Source organism: Populus alba, chromosome 8 (assembly GCF_005239225.2).
Source record: "Populus alba chromosome 8, ASM523922v2, whole genome shotgun sequence".
Taxonomy (NCBI): Eukaryota; Viridiplantae; Streptophyta; class Magnoliopsida; order Malpighiales; family Salicaceae; genus Populus; species Populus alba.
In genome coordinates this window covers 10,912,815-10,934,829 of record NC_133291.1, presented here as the reverse complement: position 1 = coordinate 10,934,829, position 22,015 = coordinate 10,912,815, and the positions used below count along the sequence as shown (strand labels likewise).

General features: G+C 35.6%; 2 protein-coding genes across 5 annotated transcripts; one reads left to right on the top strand and one right to left on the bottom strand.

Moving 5' to 3' along the window:
- The first annotated feature begins 6,063 nt into the window (after positions 1-6,063).
- On the top strand, positions 6,064-14,341 carry LOC118056360 (protein NETWORKED 1A). 4 transcript variants are annotated; one of them, XM_035068560.2, is made up of 6 exons: positions 6,064-6,294; positions 6,909-6,995; positions 7,086-7,365; positions 7,776-11,869; positions 12,288-13,515; positions 13,833-14,341. In XM_035068560.2, exons 3-5 carry the CDS (start codon positions 7,263-7,265, stop codon positions 13,512-13,514), a joined length of 5,424 nt encoding a protein of 1,807 aa, XP_034924451.1. In that variant the 5' UTR covers positions 6,064-6,294; positions 6,909-6,995; positions 7,086-7,262; the 3' UTR covers position 13,515; positions 13,833-14,341. The 4 variants fall into 4 exon arrangements, with proteins under 4 accessions (XP_034924451.1, XP_034924443.1, XP_034924435.1 ...); XM_035068552.2 differs by having other exon boundaries at positions 12,288-13,524; XM_035068544.2 differs by lacking the exon at positions 13,833-14,341 and having other exon boundaries at positions 12,288-13,773.
- Positions 14,342-16,361: 2,020 nt separating this feature from the next.
- On the bottom strand, positions 16,362-21,689 carry LOC118056351 (protein tesmin/TSO1-like CXC 2). Its single transcript, XM_035068534.2, has 10 exons — positions 21,310-21,689; positions 20,541-20,701; positions 19,735-20,449; positions 18,522-18,958; positions 18,336-18,404; positions 17,662-17,842; positions 17,485-17,580; positions 17,340-17,406; positions 17,010-17,166; positions 16,362-16,926 (listed from the first exon to the last, which is right to left on the bottom strand). Exons 1-10 carry the CDS (start codon positions 21,358-21,360, stop codon positions 16,584-16,586), a joined length of 2,277 nt encoding a protein of 758 aa, XP_034924425.1. The 5' UTR covers positions 21,361-21,689; the 3' UTR covers positions 16,362-16,583.
- Positions 21,690-22,015: the final 326 nt, after the last annotated feature.

Here is a 22,015-nt window from a genome sequence, read left to right as displayed (position 1 = left end):
TAAAATTTGAAAAAATCAAAATAAAAATAAAAACTCTTAAAATTAATTTCAAAAGAAACAAAACAATACCAGGGACCGAACATGTTGAAAAAAAAACTAAAACTTTAGCAAAAATGAAATGAAAAAGTTGATTCAATGCTCCTCGAATCCTCGTTTTAATCTAAAATGGAGACAAACTAAAATTGAAAGGAAGACAACCGCGGGGGGGGACCAATTTTGCTTGGTTCTTGACTCACAAGTTGTTGGTTACTTTTATCCATTGAATCGAATATGTCTTTTTCCACGTAATCATGAAGAAAATTCCATCAGTAGTATATATAAAAAATAATTATCAGTAATTTCATCAGTAATCACCGACGTCAAGGATCACTAACAAAATTATTTTTATGGGAATTTCATCTGTCATTACTGACAGAATTCTTTCCTGACCACCGCTTGTACAGCCCCCGTCAAATCCTTTGAGTTTCGGACGGTCTTGCGACCGTACTCCCCGGGCGGAGTGTTTCACGCGTTAGCTGGCCCCCTGATCCGCGTAGACCAAGCTGCTGTCCCGCCCGCCACCCGGTTGTTCTTATGATCTCTGGAATAGCTTCAAAGCGGTCCTAACGAGGAAAGTCACTTCGTAACTCCTGATCTTAAACGGAGATTCCAACAACAATAACTGATAGAAAGATTTCCGTCAATAATGCGTTGATGATGGAAAGTTTTCTGGTAATGAATCATGTTATATTGAGATATCGTTTGCAGATTATAATCAAGATTTACTGATTAAATTTTTGGAACAACAAGAAACATATATCAAGACAAATTGCAGGTAATCAAGAGTTAGCGCTGACTAACGAAGCCTGTAGGACAATTGCCTAAAAAGATACAGTGATTACTATTGTTTTCCCTACCCCTGCATGTGAAACTAAATGGTAAATACTAAATAGGTGCGCATGGGCGAGACATGGAAATCCATGTCTTTTCCTTTACAATATGACAGAATCATGTGGGGCGATGAATTTTGTGGTAAACTCCATTGCTAGACCCAGCAAGCATTTTGCAACACTTTTCATCAACTTTTCAGAATCTTTGAAGGGAAACATGGGGTGGCATAGCTGGCTATTCCACAAAAGAACAGAAACACAATCTGGATTTATATTTTGTTTGGGGTCCATTGCATTCTATCTCTTTGCATTGCTTTTTTTCTTTTTTCAAGATTTTGAAGACTGATTTGTAGCTGTAGCTGGTGGGGGCCGCTGGTACTGTTGTGTTGGTATATATGAACCGAAGGTTTTCCACGATATCCATTCACATATATGCTAGTATCTACTTTTCTTACACAATAATTCAGGAGAGAGAGGCAGACAGATCACATCACTTTGGTTGGTGATTTCTTGCTCTCTAGTGCCTTGAAAGCATGGTAGCTTTGGTGGGTTGTAGCGTCAATGTAACTTCGACGTGTAAAAGAGAATGGCTATACAGTTGAACTATACATAAATTTACATGTTTTGTCCATGGCAGGATGAATTGCTTCAGCTCGATAAAATAGGGTTCACACTTTAAAATTAAATTATGGTTTAATTAGGTTTTTCTTTTCAAATCTCTAACACCAGGCACTGCCTTCGTAAATTTGGCTGATTATAGCGTTATTCGAAACTATGTGGCATTACTGGAAAAGACAACTCATGTCTCTGCTTTTTTTTTTTTTTTTTTTGAACTTTTGAGAATGATGCTTTAATCATATTCGGATTCAAGATGCTATCATAAAACAATCATGTTCCAAACATGACATTAAATTTATTTTAGATGAATTGAATCTAATACAAGTGTTGAATTTAATATGATATGATTTGTTTTCAAACTAAACTAATTATTAAATATTTTTAGCAAACATTAATATTTATAAGACATAATAAATAAAAATAATGGAGAAAAAATATGTTTGGTTGAAGAAACATGAACATAAAAATAAAAATAAATTTATTTCTAGAACAATTTTGAAGTTAATTTTTGTATTCTAAATAAGAGATACAAGAAAAAAAAACTTGTCTCTCAAGACAATATTTGTTATGTTTTATTTATAAAATATCATTGTAAAAAAACTTTCAATTTTAAAATTATCTAACTAAGACATGTAAGTATAAAAATATTATTATCATGGTTTTAAAACTTAATTTAGAAGTCGATCCGTGAAAAAGCCCAGATCATGGGTCAGGTAGACCTAAGTCAGCATAAAAATAAAGGTAGTTATTATTATTTTTTAAAAACTCAATTCGGGAGTCGATCCAAGACAAGGTCTAGGTTATGAGTGGTGTTAACTATTGATCTAGATCAATGTAATTAAGAATAAAATTAATTATTATCATAGTATTTAAACCCAACTTAGGGATCAATCCAGAGTAAGGCCTAAGTCACATATCAAAAGGATAAACCCGGGCTGACCCAAGTCAACATAAAATTAAAATAATTATTATCATAGTTTTAAAACTTGATTTAAGAGTCAACCTAAAACAGGGTCCGAGTCACGAATCAAGAGAGTCAACTTGTGTTGTCCGGGTTCAATGTAAGGATAAAAATTATTATCATCATAGTTTTAAAATCCAACTCAAGATTCGACCAAGGAATGGACTAGGTCATGGGTTGACGCGAGTTAATACATGGATAAAAATAATTATTATCATATTTTTAAAACCTGATTCGAGAGTCAACTCGAGACAAGGTTCAAGTAATAAGTCGAGAAGGTCACTCCGGCTGACCCAAAGTTTTTTTTAAGAAAAATAATCAAAGTAACCTTGTTTTGACCAAATTTTTTTTAAAAAAAATTAATGGGTTTTTTACTTGTGTTTTTTTAGGGTTGACATGAGTTTTTGATCGGGTCAAGTTGAGTCAATTCTTCCATTATTTTTTCTTAAACTCGAACTAATTCAGGTCCCGAATCAACCCGTCAAGTTAGTCCCGGTTTTATAACTAGGATTATTATAATATTACAAATTTTAAAAATTAATATAAAATAAAATATATCTAATTATTTTTTAAAATATGTATATTTTACAGCAATATATATTAAGGATAAAATAGATTTTTTCATATTTTATTTGTCTTTTCCACCATAATTAAACAGGATATGGAGACAACACTTTGTCTTGTATATCATTACTAAACATAATTTTATCTCTGTTATCTGTCTCTTTCGTGTGTCATGTGACAATAACCAAACAATAACTAAATATATTTAATGTGATATTTATTTGGAATGTTTTTGATAAAAATAAATGATTACTAATATGAATTAAAAAAAAAAAACTAAAAAGGGTGGTGAATTCACTATTTCTCTAAACACATTTCAATGCCAATCAATGAATTTACCACTTTACCTTTTTTAAAAAAAAAACCCCTTTTTGGCTAAAGGTTGAGAGCATGATGGTCTTTTCAATATATATTCTTTCTACGTCCTTTGTTTTTTAATTGGTTGGTTTATCTGGGATCTTTTTATATTTTTGTTCTTTGTTAGATATATTTTCTCAAAATATATTTTTTTTATTAAATATAATTGATCGATTGAATATAAACGAATACTCATTTCACCATGTTTTGTTTAGTTTGCTTTTACATGATATTGTTTTAGCGAACTATGCAACATCTTTAAATGTTGTCATGTATCTTTTTTGTAGTGGAATTTGAATCATCTTAACAAGATCTTTATAGGTTAATATTAAAAATAAAATTTAAAAAATAAAAAAAATATTATTTTAATATATTTATAAATAAAAAAATATTTTAAAAAACAATCACTTCATCACCGTATTTTCGTCCAAGCAGGGAATGGAATTAAGAGTCACGGCGCATTATGTGATTGCCATGAAAATGAACAGAGACATCTCATATGTGAGAAAAAAAAAATAAGGATGATCATATGATATGCAGCTTGCAAGGTGTTTTACATGCATGTTACCAGGAAAAATGAATAAAAGGAATCAAGGGAGAGATAATTAAGGGGATTGTTTCCATTTTTAATTAAGGCTCTGATCTCCCAACAAACTGATTTTTATTTTTAGAAAAAATCTTTCAATTAGGAAAACATGAATTTAGCCAAATTCCCTGTTTGAAAACTGGATATTTATTTATCTTATGAATGAAACTGCGTTTGTCTTCTAATTTCATACTCGACGCAATAACAGCTTTGCTCGACAGATGTTGATGGCTATGTTCTTTTTTATTTTTATTTTTTTATAAAAAAAGAAATTCAAATGGAACGAAAATCACGGTTGAAATCATATTTTTATAAAATTGATTTTTTATTCTTGTTTAATATTATTTTTTTATATTTTAAAATTATTTTAATATATTGATATTAAAAATAATTTTTTAAAAATAAAAAAATATATATTTTTTAATACATTTCAAACTTTTAAAAATAACTGCATGGACTCCCAAGCACCCCCTTTAAACACAAACAATTCTGTATTTATTGTTCGTTTAGCTAGGCTGCTTGGTTGCCTTATTTTTCTAGTTTCTTTGAAATTATAATTATAGTTATTTTTTAAAGTATTTTTTATTTAAAAATATATTAAAATATTTTTTTTATGTTTTAAAAATTATTTTTGATATTAGCGCATCAAAATAATTTAAAAATATTAAAAAAATATTAATTCAAATTAAAAAAAATTATTTTAAAATATTTTTAAAACATAAAATTAAATAGAGTACTTGCTCTATTATTATAATGTCCCATGTGAAACTGCTAACAGAAGCAATTATGTCAACGTTAGTTTATTGCTGAAAGGGAAAAAAAAAAAATCTATAAATGACAAACAGGGAAAGCAACCTTTCGACAACATTATTTTATAAAGGCCGGCGTGGGGCTTGAGATTCAATTAATATCCTGCAATGATTGGTTGATTTTCTGATCTACTGTGCCAATAAGCCAACGATCAGCAACCCCACTTTTGAATACCTATCTGTGTTTGAGAATATAGTTATTATTAATTTTTAAAACAATTTTTTTATTTTTTTAAAAAATTAGTTTTTGATATTAGCATATTGTTATAAAAATATTTTAAAAAATATTAATTTTAAGTAATTTTTTTTAAAATTTTTAAATTTAAAATTTTTTGTTTAAATATAAAAACAAACCAGGTACTGGCACCTCTCGAGACTTGCAGGGGAACAGTTTCAAGAAAAAGACATAGCAAAGGTAACAGATTACGAGTCATTTGATCGACATAAAATTACCATGACCGCATTTTATGACCGTATCGTGCTGTGCAAATCTCGAAAAATTACTAGCAAATCTCGAATGTAAATACTTGAATTCTTCCAAATGGCAGGACATGGTTCCTCGGAGTCCTTTGCGTAGTTTCTAAACTAATATTATCTTTCAAGTAGAGAGTTTTATTTTTTGTTTTATCGGAATCCTTCGTTCAACCTTAAGCTAAATAACGAAAAAAAATTAAATCATTGAAACAAAGGAAATAATATATCTCAATTCATATGCTTCAATTATTATTATTATTTTCTTGAGTATGGTAACCATTTCACACCAATAGGTAAATAATAGGGTGTTATTTAAAAGAAATTTACCTCGAATGGATATCTCGATAACATCTCTCCTCACAAAATTCAAATTGAAACCTGAAAACTTCCATGATCAAGAGATTAGTGAAACCGGGAGATTGGTTAATTAAGGTTTCCTTAGTGTCAAATAGAAAAATAATCGCAAGAAAGGAGACAGGTCGAGGAACCCAAGAAAGAACATTACTGTAATCTCAAGAGAGGGCAGATTAGTCATTATAGTTTTCTTTTCTTTTTCAAGGTGCTTTCTCCATCTGAAAATCTATAAAAAAGGTAACGACAAAAGACAGCAAAAACTGCTGAATATGACCGTTCAACAGTATCCTCAATTAAATCAAATCTTAACCACAAATTAACAAAGATAATCCCACCCTTAATTCTCGTATGAAAAAGGTATATCTGGCTCTTTAAACTACACTTAGATTTGAGTATGACATAAAATCTTTTCTCATGTAAATATAAAAAAATAAAGACAAAAAGGTTTTTACTTCACTCACCCCACCTGCTGTTTTATTCTCTGTTTACCAGTTTACCTTATCTTTTAACTGTTTTTGACAGTGTGAGCTTATCAATCTAAAAGAATGTCATGCTGAAGTCTCTTTTCAGAGAGAGAGAGAGAGAGTGCTTGTGAGTTTGATAGAGAAAATGGGGTGAACTAGGAAGATATGCAGCTGGGGGGGTTAGTATCATGGTGCTGCTGATCACAGCCCCGTTATTTAACTGGGTTTCATTCGTTTGGTATGTTCTCGATCTGTGATGTTAATAAAGGATCATTATTTCCAATTTTTTTAGGTTCCCACTTGCTTCAAGTTTGCGTTTTTTGTGTTCTTTTTTATGGTAGTTGGTAGTTTTCTGGTTGCTTATCAAATCCCGTCATAAGATTTTATCACTGAACATAGAGTATCTTTTCTGTGTTTGTGTAAATGTAGTTTTGCTTTCTCTTGGCAAGTTCCAAGTCTCATAGGTATCTTTCGAGTTCAAGTTGAGATCAGTCTAGTTCAAGATTGTGCTTTTCTTTTCCTTTCAATGGTAGATCGAGTTTCATGAACTCCTCCTGGGTTTGGGATCACTGTTGGCTGCTCAGTTGTGCGTTACTTCTTGTAAAGTTGTTTACGTTAGGACTAATGTTGGGCCAGTATTGGTCAATTATTTGTAATGCTGCATAGTAGTACTACTTGCATCCTGAATTTGGAGAATCAAACAATGCAATCATGAAATTTTGAGTATTTGACTCCTTGCTTTCTCCTGTTTGATTTTCTTTTCATTCATTCGAACTGCTTGGCTCTATCCTGCGCCGTCTTTGCAGATTATGAATTTGTAAGATCTGATTTTACTTTTATTTCAATTCATAGATTTGAAGTTATTGAAGTGAGGAGTTCCATTTGCAACACAAACAGTGGACTTGATCAAGAAGTTCCATTTGCACAAACAACAAACAGGTAGTCTGCATATGAACTGTTTATAAATTTTCAGAACACATAATGAAAATATTAAATTCTTTTGTATCTCAATGATCTTGGTCTGTTTAGGTATAAGTGACATATGAAGTGAAGATCTTGAAGGGTCCTTTGGAGCAATATTGACTAGCTAGAATAACTTAAATTATTATTCTGGCCTGGATCCACTACTTGGGTTTTTATTACTGGTACAAGGACCAGGCTTTTGCAAAGTCCAAGCCAGTTGCTTTATTGTTCTTGGCTGGAGTCATGGCAACACTATTACATTCCGAGTCCAGAAGATTATATTCTTGGTGGTGGGACAGCCACATTAGCCCAAAGAATTCGAAATGGCTTCAAGAAAATCTCACAGGTCTTCATTCTGTTCTTGGATCTTTGTCAAATATTATGAACTCTATTTGCTTAATATATATGCTTGATGCATAGGAAGTTATACTTGGATGTTCTTTTCTCTGCTTTTGATTGTAGATATTAAGTCAACGAAAACTTTTTCTGATTCTAGAAAAAAAGAATCCAATTATCATAAATCTCATTTATGGGCAGATTGTAATTACTTTCTTCCTTGTTAGTTAAAAGCCTTGTCGTCTACTGAATGCATATCTGGTTTGAATCTTGACAAATGCATAGCCTCATATTCTAATAGCCATAATTTATATAAGGTTATGTGGCCTCGATAACAATAAACCAAGCTGCTGCATAACATATATATATTGATGTGATTTATGGCCCGCATTCTCAATGAGCACGGATTTGTTTCAACAGATATGGATGCCAAAGTCAAAGCAATGATCAAGGTCATTGAAGAAGATGCTGATTCTTTTGCAAGGAGGGCAGAAATGTACTATAAGAAGCGTCCTGAACTGATGAAACTGGTGGAGGAATTCTACAGAGCTTACCGTGCATTAGCAGAGAGATATGATCATGCAACCGTGGAGCTCCGCCAGGCTCATCGAACAATGGCAGAAGCATTTCCCAACCAAGTACCATATGTACTGGGTGATGATTCACCTTCAGGATCTTCTGGCCCTGAGGGTGAGCCGCATTCTCTAGAAATGCCACATTCCATTCGTGCATTTCTTGACCCAGATGACTTGTGTATGGATTCATTGGGACTCTCTATTAACAAAACAGGTTTAAAGCAGCTCAATGAGTTGTTTGGCTCACGAGATGCTGTATCTCAAGTTTCAAAAGTTGCAGATGGAAAATTGAAAAAAGGCCTGAAGATTCATGAAGCAGCAGAGGTTGACACCGGAAAGCAAGCTGAAACTGAAGTTCAAATCATAAAGAAAGCTCTTTCAGAGATTCAAACTGAGAAGGAAGCTGTTCTTCTTCAATACCAGCAGAGCTTGCAGAAGTTATCCAGCTTGGAGAGAGAACTAAATGATTTCAGAGGGATTGATGAAAGAGCAGGCAAAGCAGAAATTGAAATTAAGATCCTGAAGGAAAAACTTGTTAAATTAGAAGCTGAAAGGGATGCTGGTCTTCTTCAGTACAACAAATGCTTGGAAAGAATATCTGCTTTAGAGAATGTGATCTCTAAAATGGAAGAGGACGCAAAAGGTCTCAATGAACGAGCTATTAAAGCTGAAATAGAAGCTCAAAATCTCAAGCAAGAACTTTCAGGATTAGAGGCTGACAAGGAAGCTAGTCTTCTTCAGTACAACCAATGCCTTGAACTGATATCCAATTTGCAGAAGAAAATCTTGATTGCAGAGGAAAATGCTAGAATGCTTAATGCATTAACCGAAACAGCAGAAACTGAAGCTAAAGCATTGAAGGAGGCCCTCGCTAAATTGAGCAAAGAGAAAGAAGCTGCAGAACTTCAGTATGAGCTGTGTTTGGAGAAAATAGCTATGATGGAGAGTGAAATTTCTCATGCTCAGGAGGACGTCGATCGACTAAACAGTGAAATTCTGACAGGGACTGCAAAATTGAAAACCGTAGAAGAACAGTGTTTCCTGTTACAGAGATCAAATCAATCTCTGCAGTCAGAGGCAGATACTCTAGTACAGAAGATAGAAACAAAGGATCAAGAACTTTCAGAGAAGGTAAATGAGTTGGAGAAGCTTCAGGCTTCACTGCAAGATGAGAAGTCACAGTTTCTTCAAGTTGAAGCCACTCTGCACTCATTGCAGAAACTGCATTCTCAATCTCAAGAGGAGCAGAGAGCTTTGGCAATTGAGCTTCAGAATCACTTCCAAATGTTGAAGGGTTTAGAGATATCCAACCATGATCTGCAGGAGAACCTTCAACAGGTTAAGGAAGAGAACCAGAACCTCCATGAATTGAACAGTAATTCTGCTATTTCAATAACAGATTTGAAAAATGAAATTTTTAGCTTGAAGGAAATGAAAGAGAAACTTGAAGAGGATGTTTCCCTACAAGCGGCACAGAGCAATTCCCTACAGCAAGAGATTTTCCATTTGAAGGAGGAAATTGAGGACTTGAATACAAGATATTGGGTTTTAATGGAGCAAGTGGACTCGGTAGGTTTAAATCCAGAGTGCCTTGGTTCATCTGTGAAGAACTTGCAAGATGAAAACTTGAAACTAAAAGAGGTCTGCAAAAAGGACACAGAAGAAAAGGAAGTTCTCCATGAAAAGTTGAGTGCAATGAATAACATTAAGGAGAACAATGTCGCACTGGAGAGGTCCCTCTCAGATTTGAATCGCATGCTGGAAGGGTCAAGAGAGAAGGTTAAAGAGTTGCAGGAGTCCTCCCAGTTTCTCCAGGGAGAAAAATGCAATCTTGTTGCTGAAAAATCCATCCTGCTTTCTCAGTTACAGATGATGACAGAGAATTTTCAGAAGCTCTCGGAGAAAAATGCCTTGCTGGAGAATTCTCTCTCTGGTGCAACTATTGAGCTCGAAGGTCTGAGGACAAGGTCAAGAAGCTTAGAAGAATTCTGCCAGACGCTAAAAAATGAGAAATCCAATCTTGAAGATGAAAGAAGCTCCCTGGTCTTACAGCTGAAAAATGTTGAAGAGAGACTGGGAAACCTAGAAAGGAGATTTACAAGATTAGAAGAAAAATACACTGATCTGGAGAAGGAAAATGATTCTACACTTTCTCAAGTAAAGGACCTGTGGGGTTTTCTTGGTGTAGAAAAACAAGAGCATTCATGTTATATACAGTCAAGTGAATCCCGACTTGCAGATCTGGAAAGCCAGGTCCATCAACTACATGAAGAAAGTAGGTCGAGCAAGAAAGAATTCGAAGAAGAACTGGATAAAGCTGTAAATGCTCAGGTTGAAATCTTCATCTTGCAGAAGTTTATTAAAGATTTAGAAGAGAAGAATTTGTCCCTGTTGATTGACTGTCAGAAACATGTCGAAGCATCCAAATTCTCAGATAAACTGATATCAGAATTAGAGACTGAAAATCTTGAGCAGCAGGCTGAAGTAGAATTCTTGTTAGATGAAATTGAAAAGCTTAGAATGGGTGTTCATCAAGTTTTGAGGGCTCTTCAATTTGATCCAGTTAATGAGCATGAAGATGGGAGTCTTGCATGTATTTTGGACAATATCGGTGACCTAAAAAGTTTGCTCCTTTTAAAGGAGGATGAGAAACAGCAGTTGGTGGTCGAGAATTTGGTGTTGTTAACTTTACTCGAACAACTGAGATTAGATGGTGTTGAGCTTGAGACAGAGAAAAGCATCATAGAGCAGGAGTTCAAGATAATGGTAGAGCAACATACTATGCTGGAAAAAAGTAACCACGAACTGCTAGAGATGAACAGGCAATTGAGATTGGAAGTGAGCAAGGGAGAGCAGCAGGATGAGGAATTGAAAGCTCAACTTGAAACCCAGCATTTGAATCTGGCAAGCTTGCAGGGTTCGTCCGTGCAATTGAAAGAAGAAAATCTGAAGGCGCTTGGAGAAAACAGGTCTTTGCTTCGGAAAGTTTTGGACCTCAAAGAGGAAATGCATGTACTTGAAGAGGAAAACAGTAGCATTCTCCAGGAAGCTGTAATTGCCAGTAACCTCTCAGCGGTGTTTGAGAGCTTTGTGGCAGAGAAAGTTGAGGAACTCGAATCCCTTTCTGAAGATATCAGCTTTCTAAACTTGATGAACAGTGATCTCAAGCAGAAGGTTGAAATATTGGGGGATAAACTGTTATCAAAAGAATCAGAAAATCTACATCTTAATAAAAGAATTGAAGAGTTGCAGCAGGAACTGCAGGAAGAAAAAGACTTAACAGATCAATTAAACTGTCAAATTGTAGTTGAAAAAGATTTTCTTCGAGAGAAAGCAACAGAGCTTTTCCTAGCGGAACAAAATATCACAGCTACCAACAACTTAAATGCAGAATTTCACACCACTATTGAGGAGCTTAAGAGGCAATGTGAAGCATCAAAAGTTGCAAGAGAGAACATAGATAAGCGGATTATTGAACTGTCCCAAGTTTGCACAGATCAGAAAATAGAGATTGAATGCCTTAATGAAGCAAAAGATGATCTGGAGTCAGAAATGGCTACATTACTCAAGGAAATCAAGGAAAGACAGACTAGGGAAGAGAACTTGAGTTTGGAGCTGCAAGAAAGAAGCAACGAGACTGAACTCTGGGAAGCTGAGGCTTCATCATTCTTTTTTGATCTTCAAATATCTTCTATCCACGAAGTTCTGCTTCAAAACAAGGTTCGTGAGCTGACTGTAGTTTGTGGGAGTCTTGAAGAAGAAAATGGTAAAAAAGATATTGAGATTGAAAAAATGAAAGAAAGGTTTGGCAACCTGGAAAGCGAAATTCAAAGAATGAAGGCTCATTTGTCTGCATATGTTCCGGTCATAACTTCACTGAGAGAGAATATAGAATATCTTGAGCACAATGTGCTTCTTCAGACAAGTCGAGGACAAAAGGTACTGTTCTTTCTTTTTTTAGAAAATGCTAACTATTGGAGCAATTCAGCATATTTACTCCAAGCTAGATATGACTGGTTTTATTTTCCTTTTTATGTGGCTTAACAAGATGAAGAGTTTCTACACTTTAATATTCCCTTTTAAGTTCAACCAAGATAGATTTATCTTCTACTTGTAGAAACTTTATCATCTTACTTGACATATCATTTTTAACTTTTCAGATGTCAAATTTTAAACTATAGGCTTATTCCCTTTGTTCATAGCAAATTCATTATAGTGATGCGCGCGCACGTGTGTGTTAATTAGAATTCAAGCATGCTGGGCCAATCATTTAAGCTGTCTCCTAGTCTTTTTCTATTCAGCTGTTTTATGCAGATGGTGTGCATTCTAATGGTTGGTCTTCTTCATTTGTCTTCAGGGAGTAGAAATGACTAGTCAACATCATGAAAAGAGCCCTGAAGAAGTCATAAATGATGAAAGCGTTGCAGTAACAGATGGAATTTCAGATTTGCTGAAGATGAAGTCTAGAATTAACGCAGTGGGTGAGGCATTGGTTAAAGAAATGGATAGGCTTGCAGCTGAAAAGGCAATGTTGAAAGAAATAGATAGGCTTAAAATGCAGGAAATGGAGAACACTGAGGAGCCCTTAATGAAAGGGGCTGAACAGTTAGAGTTGAGAGGCCGATCAGCTGCAGAAAAGGATGTCCAGAAGGATGAGATGGAACTTGCAAATAAGTCCACTGATGCAGCTAAGCCACAGAACAACAAATCTGAAATTTCTGAAGTGAGGAATGAGATTTTGATGAAAGATATCCCACTTGATCAGGTCTCGGAATGTTCATTATACAGGAGAAGCAAGAGAGAGCATGCTGGGAAAGATGATCGGATGCTTGAATTATGGGAATCTGCTGAGCAAGACTGCCTTGATCCACTTGCTGACAAACAGAAGCCGACAGCCCCTATTGAGAATGTTGCTGCGTGTTGTCAGTTCAAAAATGCCAAACGGAAGAGTCAGGATCCCTCTTTGGAATTGCAGATTGAGAAGGAAGTGGGCATCGACAAGCTTGAGGTATCAACAAGCATCACTAGAGAACCCAATGAAGAAGGAAACAAAGGAAAGATCTTGGAGAGGCTTGCTTCTGATGCTCAGAAATTAATTTCTCTTCAAATAACAGTGCAAGATTTGAAAAAGAAAATGGAGTTGAGGAAGAGAGGCAAGAGGGCCAATGATCTTGAATTTGAAAGAGTGAAAAGACAGTTACAAGAAGTTGAGGAGGCTGTTCTGCAGTTGGTTGATACTAATGATCAGCTGACCAAGGATGTTGAAGAGAGTCCCCCGTATTTGGAGGGGAACACTTCAGTAGAGATGGAAGAGACAGGCACCATGCACAGAAAAAGAGTGGCAGAACAAGCACGGAAAAGGTCTGAAAAGATAGGAAGGTTACAGTTTGAGGTGCAGAGTATCCATTACATTCTGCTAAAACTGGAGGATGAAAAGAAAAGCAAAAGAAAGCACAAATTTTCTGGAAGTAAAACAGGCATCCTCTTGAGAGACTTCATATACAGCGGTGGCAGGAAAAGCAGCAGAAGGCAGAAGAAGGGTTGCTTTTGTGGGTGTGCAAGACCTTCAACTAATGAAGAATGAGGTAACCACTGTAAGTAAAGCTCGTTGTTATTTCTAGCTACAGTTCTTGAAGTATTCCAGATTTTCATGTATTTTAAGAGATTAAGTTAGACCGAAGCTATTCATGTTAGCTTAGTATATAACCTGAGAATAGGCTGATCTAGAAAGTAGTACTTGTTTCACCAGCCTTCTTACCCTTGTAATTTCAACTGAACGATGCCAATGCAATCTAATTTCCATATATAAAAGGTCTCACCGTGCAAAATGGCCACCAATATCATCCTAGCGAGTTGGAATTGAGAAGTTTTTAAAAACTATTTTTTTTCTTTGCTTTGACAGGAAAGCTCCTGTTTCGAATTCCACTCTTCCCTAAATCCGCAAATGGTTAGTAAGCATGGTCAACAGTCATCTAATTCCTTACAGATCCAAAACTAAAACCATCGAGGTGGTATTTGTGAAGGTTTAGATATGAATACAGGTATTTTGGCATTTTTTTTAAGACAAGGAACTCGGGCGTACAATTATTGGATGAAAATCAGATATACCCCAATTGGGAGCATAACCAGCTTGGTGCAGTTGTGAACTCAAGAGCTCCGATGGTGACCCATAAACAGGGGAGAAGGGAATTGTTTATTAGGTGTAGAAGTTGGTAGATTCTTATCCAACCCTTGTACCCCTTAGCCATCCCAAGCGGGTTAGCGGTCAAGGTGGCAGATTTTTTTTTCCTGCAACTTAATTTTCAATAAAGGAGATCGCAAGAACTCTAACTATAGGAAGGATGTACTAATTCTTCCATAGCTTGATGAATTACTCTGCTTTTTGATCGTAAAAGAGTTCAAACTTGACTAGAGCATGATGTTAATGTCTAACCGTGGTCTTGCCTTGTTTACAAGATAGGCATCGCCACATTGCTTACAAATTCAGTACTGAATTTAATACTGCACCAGCGTGTTCCGAGTCTTCATTTCATCTGCACGGTCTTTGTTTAATGGTATCCTTGCTATCTTCAACTTACCAGCTAGGTTAGTTGACGAGTCATTTGGCCCTGACTCAATGCTGCCCACGCAAAGATAAACAAAGGAGAGCATTCCTACTTCCGTTGTGTAACCCAACTATAAGGTGAGAAAAATTATCAAAGGCTTCAAAACCTCCTATGCATAGACCGGTTTTTATGTGCTTTTGATTTTTGCTTCTCTTTGTAAGTGGACTAGGTTTGCCATGTGCTTCCTGTATTGGACCTCTTTTTTACTTTCTGTAACTGCTTCGTGCCCTCGTTTTCTTCCTGTTTTCTTCGCTTAGCTTTCCAGGTCTTGGGAGCCTCCCCCCGCCCCCAAAAAAAATAAAAAAAACCTCGAAGATAAAACAGGGGAGGGGGTGCAATATTTGATTCATTAAAGGGTAGAAGAACTGCTCAAGTTCTAGCCTTGGTAAAACACTAGAAATGGTCTTATTCGAAAAAGAAAATGACCAACTCCGTGTGCATATGTTCATCTCTCCTGTCTAGAGGTCTATACACATGGAATGGTCCTTTGAAACCCGTGAAAATTATCTATCAACCTGACCTGACTGGATCAACCAGCGAGACTAGGTGATTCCAGCCCAAAAGAAATTTGAGGACCAGAACCACCAGGCTTTAATGGCTAATGCTGCGGAAGTGGATTCTATTTAAGCTTTGTATTTTGATTCCCTGACGCATCAAGGCTTGAGAATAATCTCCTTGGAAGATTGCAGTCTTTATTAACTAACATCCTGTAATATCCTAAAACCCGAGTGGAAAGTATTGTAGCTTTTTCTATATATTTTTTTTTGTTTTTTTTTTGTTTTACATTTGTTTTTTTCTATTTTTTCCAAGATTTTTTTTTTTTTTTTTCTCAAAATCATCTTTATCGATTTTTTTTTAATATTAAACTGGTTGAAAATTTAGTTATTCAGTTTTTTTTCTTTAACACATTATGGATTACTACAATGTTTCCTTACATGGGTTTTTTTTTTTTTTTTATGAATTTTTTTTTAATGATCTTTATTGATTTTATTTTTTTCATATTGAGTTGGTTGAGAATTTTACTTCGTAGTTTTTTTAAAAAAATACCATGGATTGTTACAATATTTCCATACATAGGTTTTGTTTTTCTACAGTGTTTCCCCACATGTTTTTTTTCCTTTTTTTTCACTTTTTTTTCCCCAAAATTGTCTTTTTTATTTTGTTTTTTTTGTTTTTTTTAGAATTATTTTTGTTGATTTTATTTTTTACATATAGAGCTAATTGAGAATCTAGTTTTGTAGTTTTTTTTTCTTTAAAACACTATATATTACTACAGTGTTTTCCCACATAGTTTTTTTCTATGATTTTTTTCTTTTTTTCCCAAAATTGTCTTTGTTGATTTTTTTTTTCTTCATATTAAGCTGATTAAGAATTTAACTTCGTCGTTTTTTTTTTTTTAAAAAAAAAAAACAAAACTATGAATTGCTATTGTGTTCCTCACATGATTTTTTTTGTTATGTTTTTTTTTTTAAATTATCTTTATCGATTTTATTATTTTTAATATTGAGCTAGTTGAGAATTACAACTGTAAATTTTCTCATGAAACCATTATAAATTGTTATAGTGTTTCCTTACATGGTTTTTTTTCTTTTTATTATGATTTTTTAAAAAAATTTCTTTGTTGATTTTTTTTTTTAATATTAAGTTAGTTAAGAATTTAATTTTAATTTAAAAAAAAAACATTATAAATTACAATAGTTTTTTTTCATATAATATATATATATATATAAATTCATGACAACATACAAACATGCCACATGCCCACAGTATCGTGATGGCATGGCATCTAATTATATATATATTACTCGTGGTGTTTGATAGCTTAATGAAGTGTGAAAAATCAACCTTGTTAGAGGAAGATGAACAAAAGAAAAGGTAGAAGTACAATATTATACAAGAGTAGTTGGATTTTATGACTACTAGATTGCATCTTATTATACAAGCAGAGCGGTAAAAACTCGAATTACATACAACTAAACTAACATGCCTCTCAACGCTACAAAGGTTTAAAAGAATTTCATCCGAGCTTTTATGGGAAACATTTCCTTTCAATGCTGGGGAGTGAGAGAAGGGAATGAGGGTATGGATTGTAGTATCAACTTCCGACCACTCCTCCGACCAGGGGATGATCCTAAGTTACTTTGTGGAGGAGAGACCCTCTTGCTGTTGGGAGAAGTCTTGATGCCAGAGCTTGGAGAGTGGTTTTCTCGAAGGATCTCAGGAATTTCATCTTCTGGAACATTTTGGAATTGCTTATCAAACTTCCATTGAGGTCGAAGAATATTTGGTTTTCCATATCTTTGGCCAGTATACAATCCAGAAGATGATCCAACGCCAAGAAAACATCTTGGCGGTTTGCCCTTCGATGAATATGGCAGCTGAACCAGTGGTCTGGCATCAAATCTCAAAAACATCACTAAAGATCTAATAAAAAAACTCAACCTTTAAGGCAGTAAACAGTTCAGAAAGTAAACCTGGAAAACCGTAATGGTGTTTTGGGAAGAGCAGAATTTGGATGCTGCTCATCATTATTCTGGATTTCAGCTTTCTGCAATGTTTTATCAACCCCATTCTTTTCACTTGCCTCTGTTTCATCTTCTTGTTCATCTTCCATTTCCACTGAAGCAGATCCTAGATTTGGAAAGTCATTGAAGGCACAAAACTATTTAGAATTAATAAGACCAAAATAAGAAGTTAGTTTATTTATTTCTTGGATCATTTAAAGCCACTACATGATTAGAGGAAGGTTGCCTGTGTACTAAGTAGCTAATCTGTGTGAAAGCAAACTTTTGGGTAAAACTTACCATCCTTTCTTCCAAATGCATTCTTGCATCCTTCACATCTGCAGTTAAGGGAGCATCCAACACCACCCTTCACAAGAGAACCATGATTTGATGAATCAGTTTATATTAAACTTTAAAAGCACACAGAATATGCCAAGGAAACTACCTGATAGCATTCACAGTATTTCTTTAGGCAACTTGATTTCTTGCAGTTGCATCCCCTTTTATGCCGAGCTGAAGCAGGTGTTTTGCTGGACTCATCCTAGATCGAAGAAGCATTCAAGTTAAAATAAAAGTTTGGCTATTTTGCCTAAGCAAAAGGTAAGATCAGATTTGAGCTAACCCCAATTTCAGGTGCAGGTTCAGATGTCCTAATCACTTTGGGAGCGAATGCAAGTGGGTTGCGAGACTCTATCTGTTTGCGAGTTGCAAGAACAGTATCTTCATGAATAGGCTTGTTGAAGCAATCTTGACATGCACATGGCTCTATGCAGTAGACACCAGCAGCAAAACATTCACAGTACCTGCATGGTGTGCATATTGATATATGATCATTATGATACCAGATAAAGGATGTGTATAGACATGCCAAGAGTCAAATAAATGAGGGAGGAAAGGGAAGGGAAGAAAAAACTTAAGCATTCACCTCCAGCATACTAAACAAGAGGAGGATATAATCAAATTGAAAACTAAGATGATCTATTAGATCCAAGTTTGAAGCCTGGTTCATGTAAGGACCCTGTTCATGGTAAGGGCCCTTGAGGACAGGGATCTTCATTGATAAAGATCGTTTTCCCTAAATAATTCTGCATATACTTCCATAGATAAGAGAAGTCATATGAGATATAACAGCAGTCTAACTGTTAAATCTTGCCCAAAACGGGATAAAAAATAGCTTGTGATGACACCAAAGCACAGAGATCTATTTTTGAATAGCACATCCGATTATATTTATTTGGGTCACTAGCTGGAAACAACATCCCTGATTGAATTAAATTTCAGAAGATAACTACTTACAGTTTCAAACACTTTGATTTCTTACAGTTGCAACGCTTGCAGGCCTCGGCTTCTCCTTCCAACCGACGCCTGGAAATAAAATTTAATATCCATGACATTCAAACGTGAGAGATGCATAAACATGCCAATAAGTGTAAGAGTTATTAGGTAATAACTGTACAGGAAACACATTGTCAAATAACATGCCTCTTCTTTTTTGGGCTAGTCTGGCTGAAATCTTCCACAAATGGAACAACATTGTCACTGGGATCCATGTCTCTTTCCATAGACGCTAAGGCCAATGATTCATCAAGCTCTTGACCACTTGTTGGGGAGTGAAAGGAGGCAGCAGAACCCGGCAAAGTAATGGAGGAAGAGAAGGTTTCATGCTTGATTTTTTTACTATCCCTGGAATTTATTGCCAAAGCATTTAGGTGCAGACCAATTCCAGGTAAAATGCATCTTGAAGAATCACTGCTGGGCTTAAAAGGCACCAATTGTGTATTTTTGTAAGTAATTTTCTCATCTGACTGCACCCCCACTGAACTAGAGCTTGAACCGTCTTCTATGTTCTTCCTACGGGCTCCTACCATTTCAAAGTCAAGACAGCGCCTTCGCATGCCACGATGCAAATTAGAAACAGCCTACAGGATCATAAAATAATTGGACTGTTGTCAGAAAAGTCATTGCGTTCCTCAAAAGTTATGAATTGGAGAACAAGAAGAAAACAATTTTGGTCAAGTAAAATACAAATCTTCAAAATTACAAGGGGGTCAATCTTAAAGAGCATGAAAACTTTGAACAGAGTGCTTATATTTAGGAATTGAAAATGCAACGGAATTGATGCTGCATATTAAGGAAATCATGCCACCATAAGAAATACAAATCAAATCTTGGTACAAGTTTATCCATTGCAGATTGATTAATGGCACAAAATTTTGGTTTGCCAATTCTATATCCTGCATGGTTATATTTTATGTTCCACAAAATTTTGATTAGTGGAACATGTAAACATAAAATTGAATATGGGTTGGGAAGGCCTTTTTTAGTACAAGTTTAAAGGTAGAAAACAGGAGATGCTTTTTAGGTTCCACAGTAGTGTTGTGGTTGGAATAGTAGCTGACAGGCTGCCCGTGCTTGGTGCAGCATGACCCATTTGTTTTACACCTGCCTAGCTTCCCTGAGAGTTGCAAGCACAAAAGGTTGCTGTGCTCACTTTCAAGATGTTTATAAGAGTTTGATTCTTTTCCTGCTGGGTATATCAACACGAACAATTACTAGTAAGTAGAAGGGAGTTCACGCTCGCATGACACAACTAACAATTAAGTGTAAAACAAATAAATCAAAACTATTTCATCAACTAGAACGATGCAAATCATGCAGCAGATCTCGGCAACAGATATGAGCTGCATCTTTTTACCTTAGAAGGATTGCTGATTATGTATTTATTTGGATCCTTATTAGCAGCAAGATTGTCCTGTGTTGGGTCCATTTGCGTCAGCTCAATGGTTTCCCCAGGTTGAGTGAAGGGGTCTTCCTTCTCATTTTGTTCACCAGGACCAATAGGATTGACTGTTTGCATTTTTTGCACCTCACTAAAAGAGGTGCAAAATCCTACAACAGGGTTTGGTGACTTCTGAAAAAGCTCCTTAAAACCCTCTGCATCAATGGGAGAATTGAAAATTAACAGATCAGCAGAATCTGATATAAAATTCTCCCAGTCACATTCTGTAGCCTCTTTTTTACTCTCAATCTTGTATAACCCTGCTAAATGCACTTGACCTTCAGAGGAATCTTTATGAGAAGCCACATCAGTAAATGGAACAAGTGACGCTATTGTGCCATCAGATTTGGACACAGTATCTGTCTGAGTACCACAACGAGGTGTTTGGTCACTATCAGGGGTACCACAATCATAGTTTAACGTCCGTGGCAGTTCAATTGCGAGCTTCAAATGTTCACCAGGAGGTTCAACTGAAGCCTCTCTAATGGACACCCCAGGATCAAAACTCTCCTGTAGCTCAGACGAATTATCATAAAGCTGAGCCGCATCCACAGCTACCCTTTCATCATTACAAGCCTCATTCCCATTTTCAGAAGAAAACTCTGGTTTTGAGAGATCAGCGTAGTTATGCCTGAAAACAGAAGAGTGAAGTTGAACAAAAGTAAATATGCTTTTATTGTAGTCCAGACCGATGAGGATGGTCAAGAAAGCAAGTCATTTACCTCTTAAGGAACCTAGTTTCCTTGTGAGAGTTGACATGGGGCGAAGTAAAGACGGACGGAAGGGATGCAAAGCTAAGCGAGTGGAATGTATGGGCGATGTTTATGGACTTCACTGGCTTGATAGGAGAAAGGCTATTGATATAGCTAAAAACAGGTGAATCCTGCACCCAGAAGCAAAAATACATGTCAATCATTGAACAAAGAAGCAACCAGATGGAACGAATACAAGATCCCAAATTACTGATCTAGAATCAAATAAGTAAATTCGTTCAGACAGAAGGGTTACTATTACTGATAGATAAAAAAAAAATACAGTATCCTTCTTACACTGACCATAAAAATAAAAAAGAAAATGAGAGAATTTTTCAAAAGTCGTTATAAACACCAAATAGATCCCAATAAATCAGGAGAAATTTTTTATTTCTTTTACGAAAATGACAGTAAATTAAGATCTCAAGATTGAAATGCTACTTCGCAGTTCATAGCATTTCAAGCGACATGAAGGTAACACGAGGAAGAACCAAATTGTAAAGATTGAACCTAAATTAGAGATGTAAACCACATGAAACTCAAAATCCAGACAGAGAAAACTAACAAGACAGGACTCTGGTCCCAGAAAAACCAGGTGAGTCTTTTCTGATAAAACACAGGCAAGTCAACCCACTAAGACAGCAAACCCAAGCACATGCATTGAATCAAAACGACCAAAAACACGATTCACGAATGCAAAAGGGTCAGAGAGATCAGAATAAGAGAGGCAAGGAATTACCTCGAACTTAGAAAGAGGAGAGGTGATCTGGGTCTTCTCTGGGGTATCCATTGCCAGAGAAGAAGCTGCTCCGCATAGCTAAGGAGAGAAGAGAAGAGAAGAATTTACACTGACAGGCAACAACTACCGTTTTGTTTTGGTTTCGGTTCTCTCCATTGGCTCTCCATCACTTCGTTTGTTTTCTTTTCTTCTCTTGTTTTTGTCTAGAAAGAAGGGGATAAAGAAAGAAAAAGATTCAAGAGAAGGAGCGGGAAAGCGGGAGAGAGTGGATTTTTCTCGTAGAGATAACTTTTTATTGACCCACTTCACCTCACCTCTAGGCTCTACCCAGCACACTCTCTCTTCTCAACTCTCACAACCCACCACCATAGATAATAGCCAGCCCCACAGTGCCAACAACTGTCTTCCTATCCTATTTCAGGTACTTGGCTGTGTGTCACTGTCTCTGTCTCTGTTTTTAATAAATAAATAAATCCCTCTAGAATCTGACGGAGGAGTGATTTACCTTTTACTTTTAAAAAAGTAACGTATCCTCTCTCTTTACTGTTGTAAGAGATTTCTCTTTTTCCGTTTTTCTATTGAAAATTATTAAAGTTGTTTTTACTTGGGGTCTACTGCTCTTGACTAATACTGTTTTTGCGGAGTAATTCTTTTTCGAATATAATGAAATTGATTGCCCATTCTTGAATTTACATTTGGCTTCTTT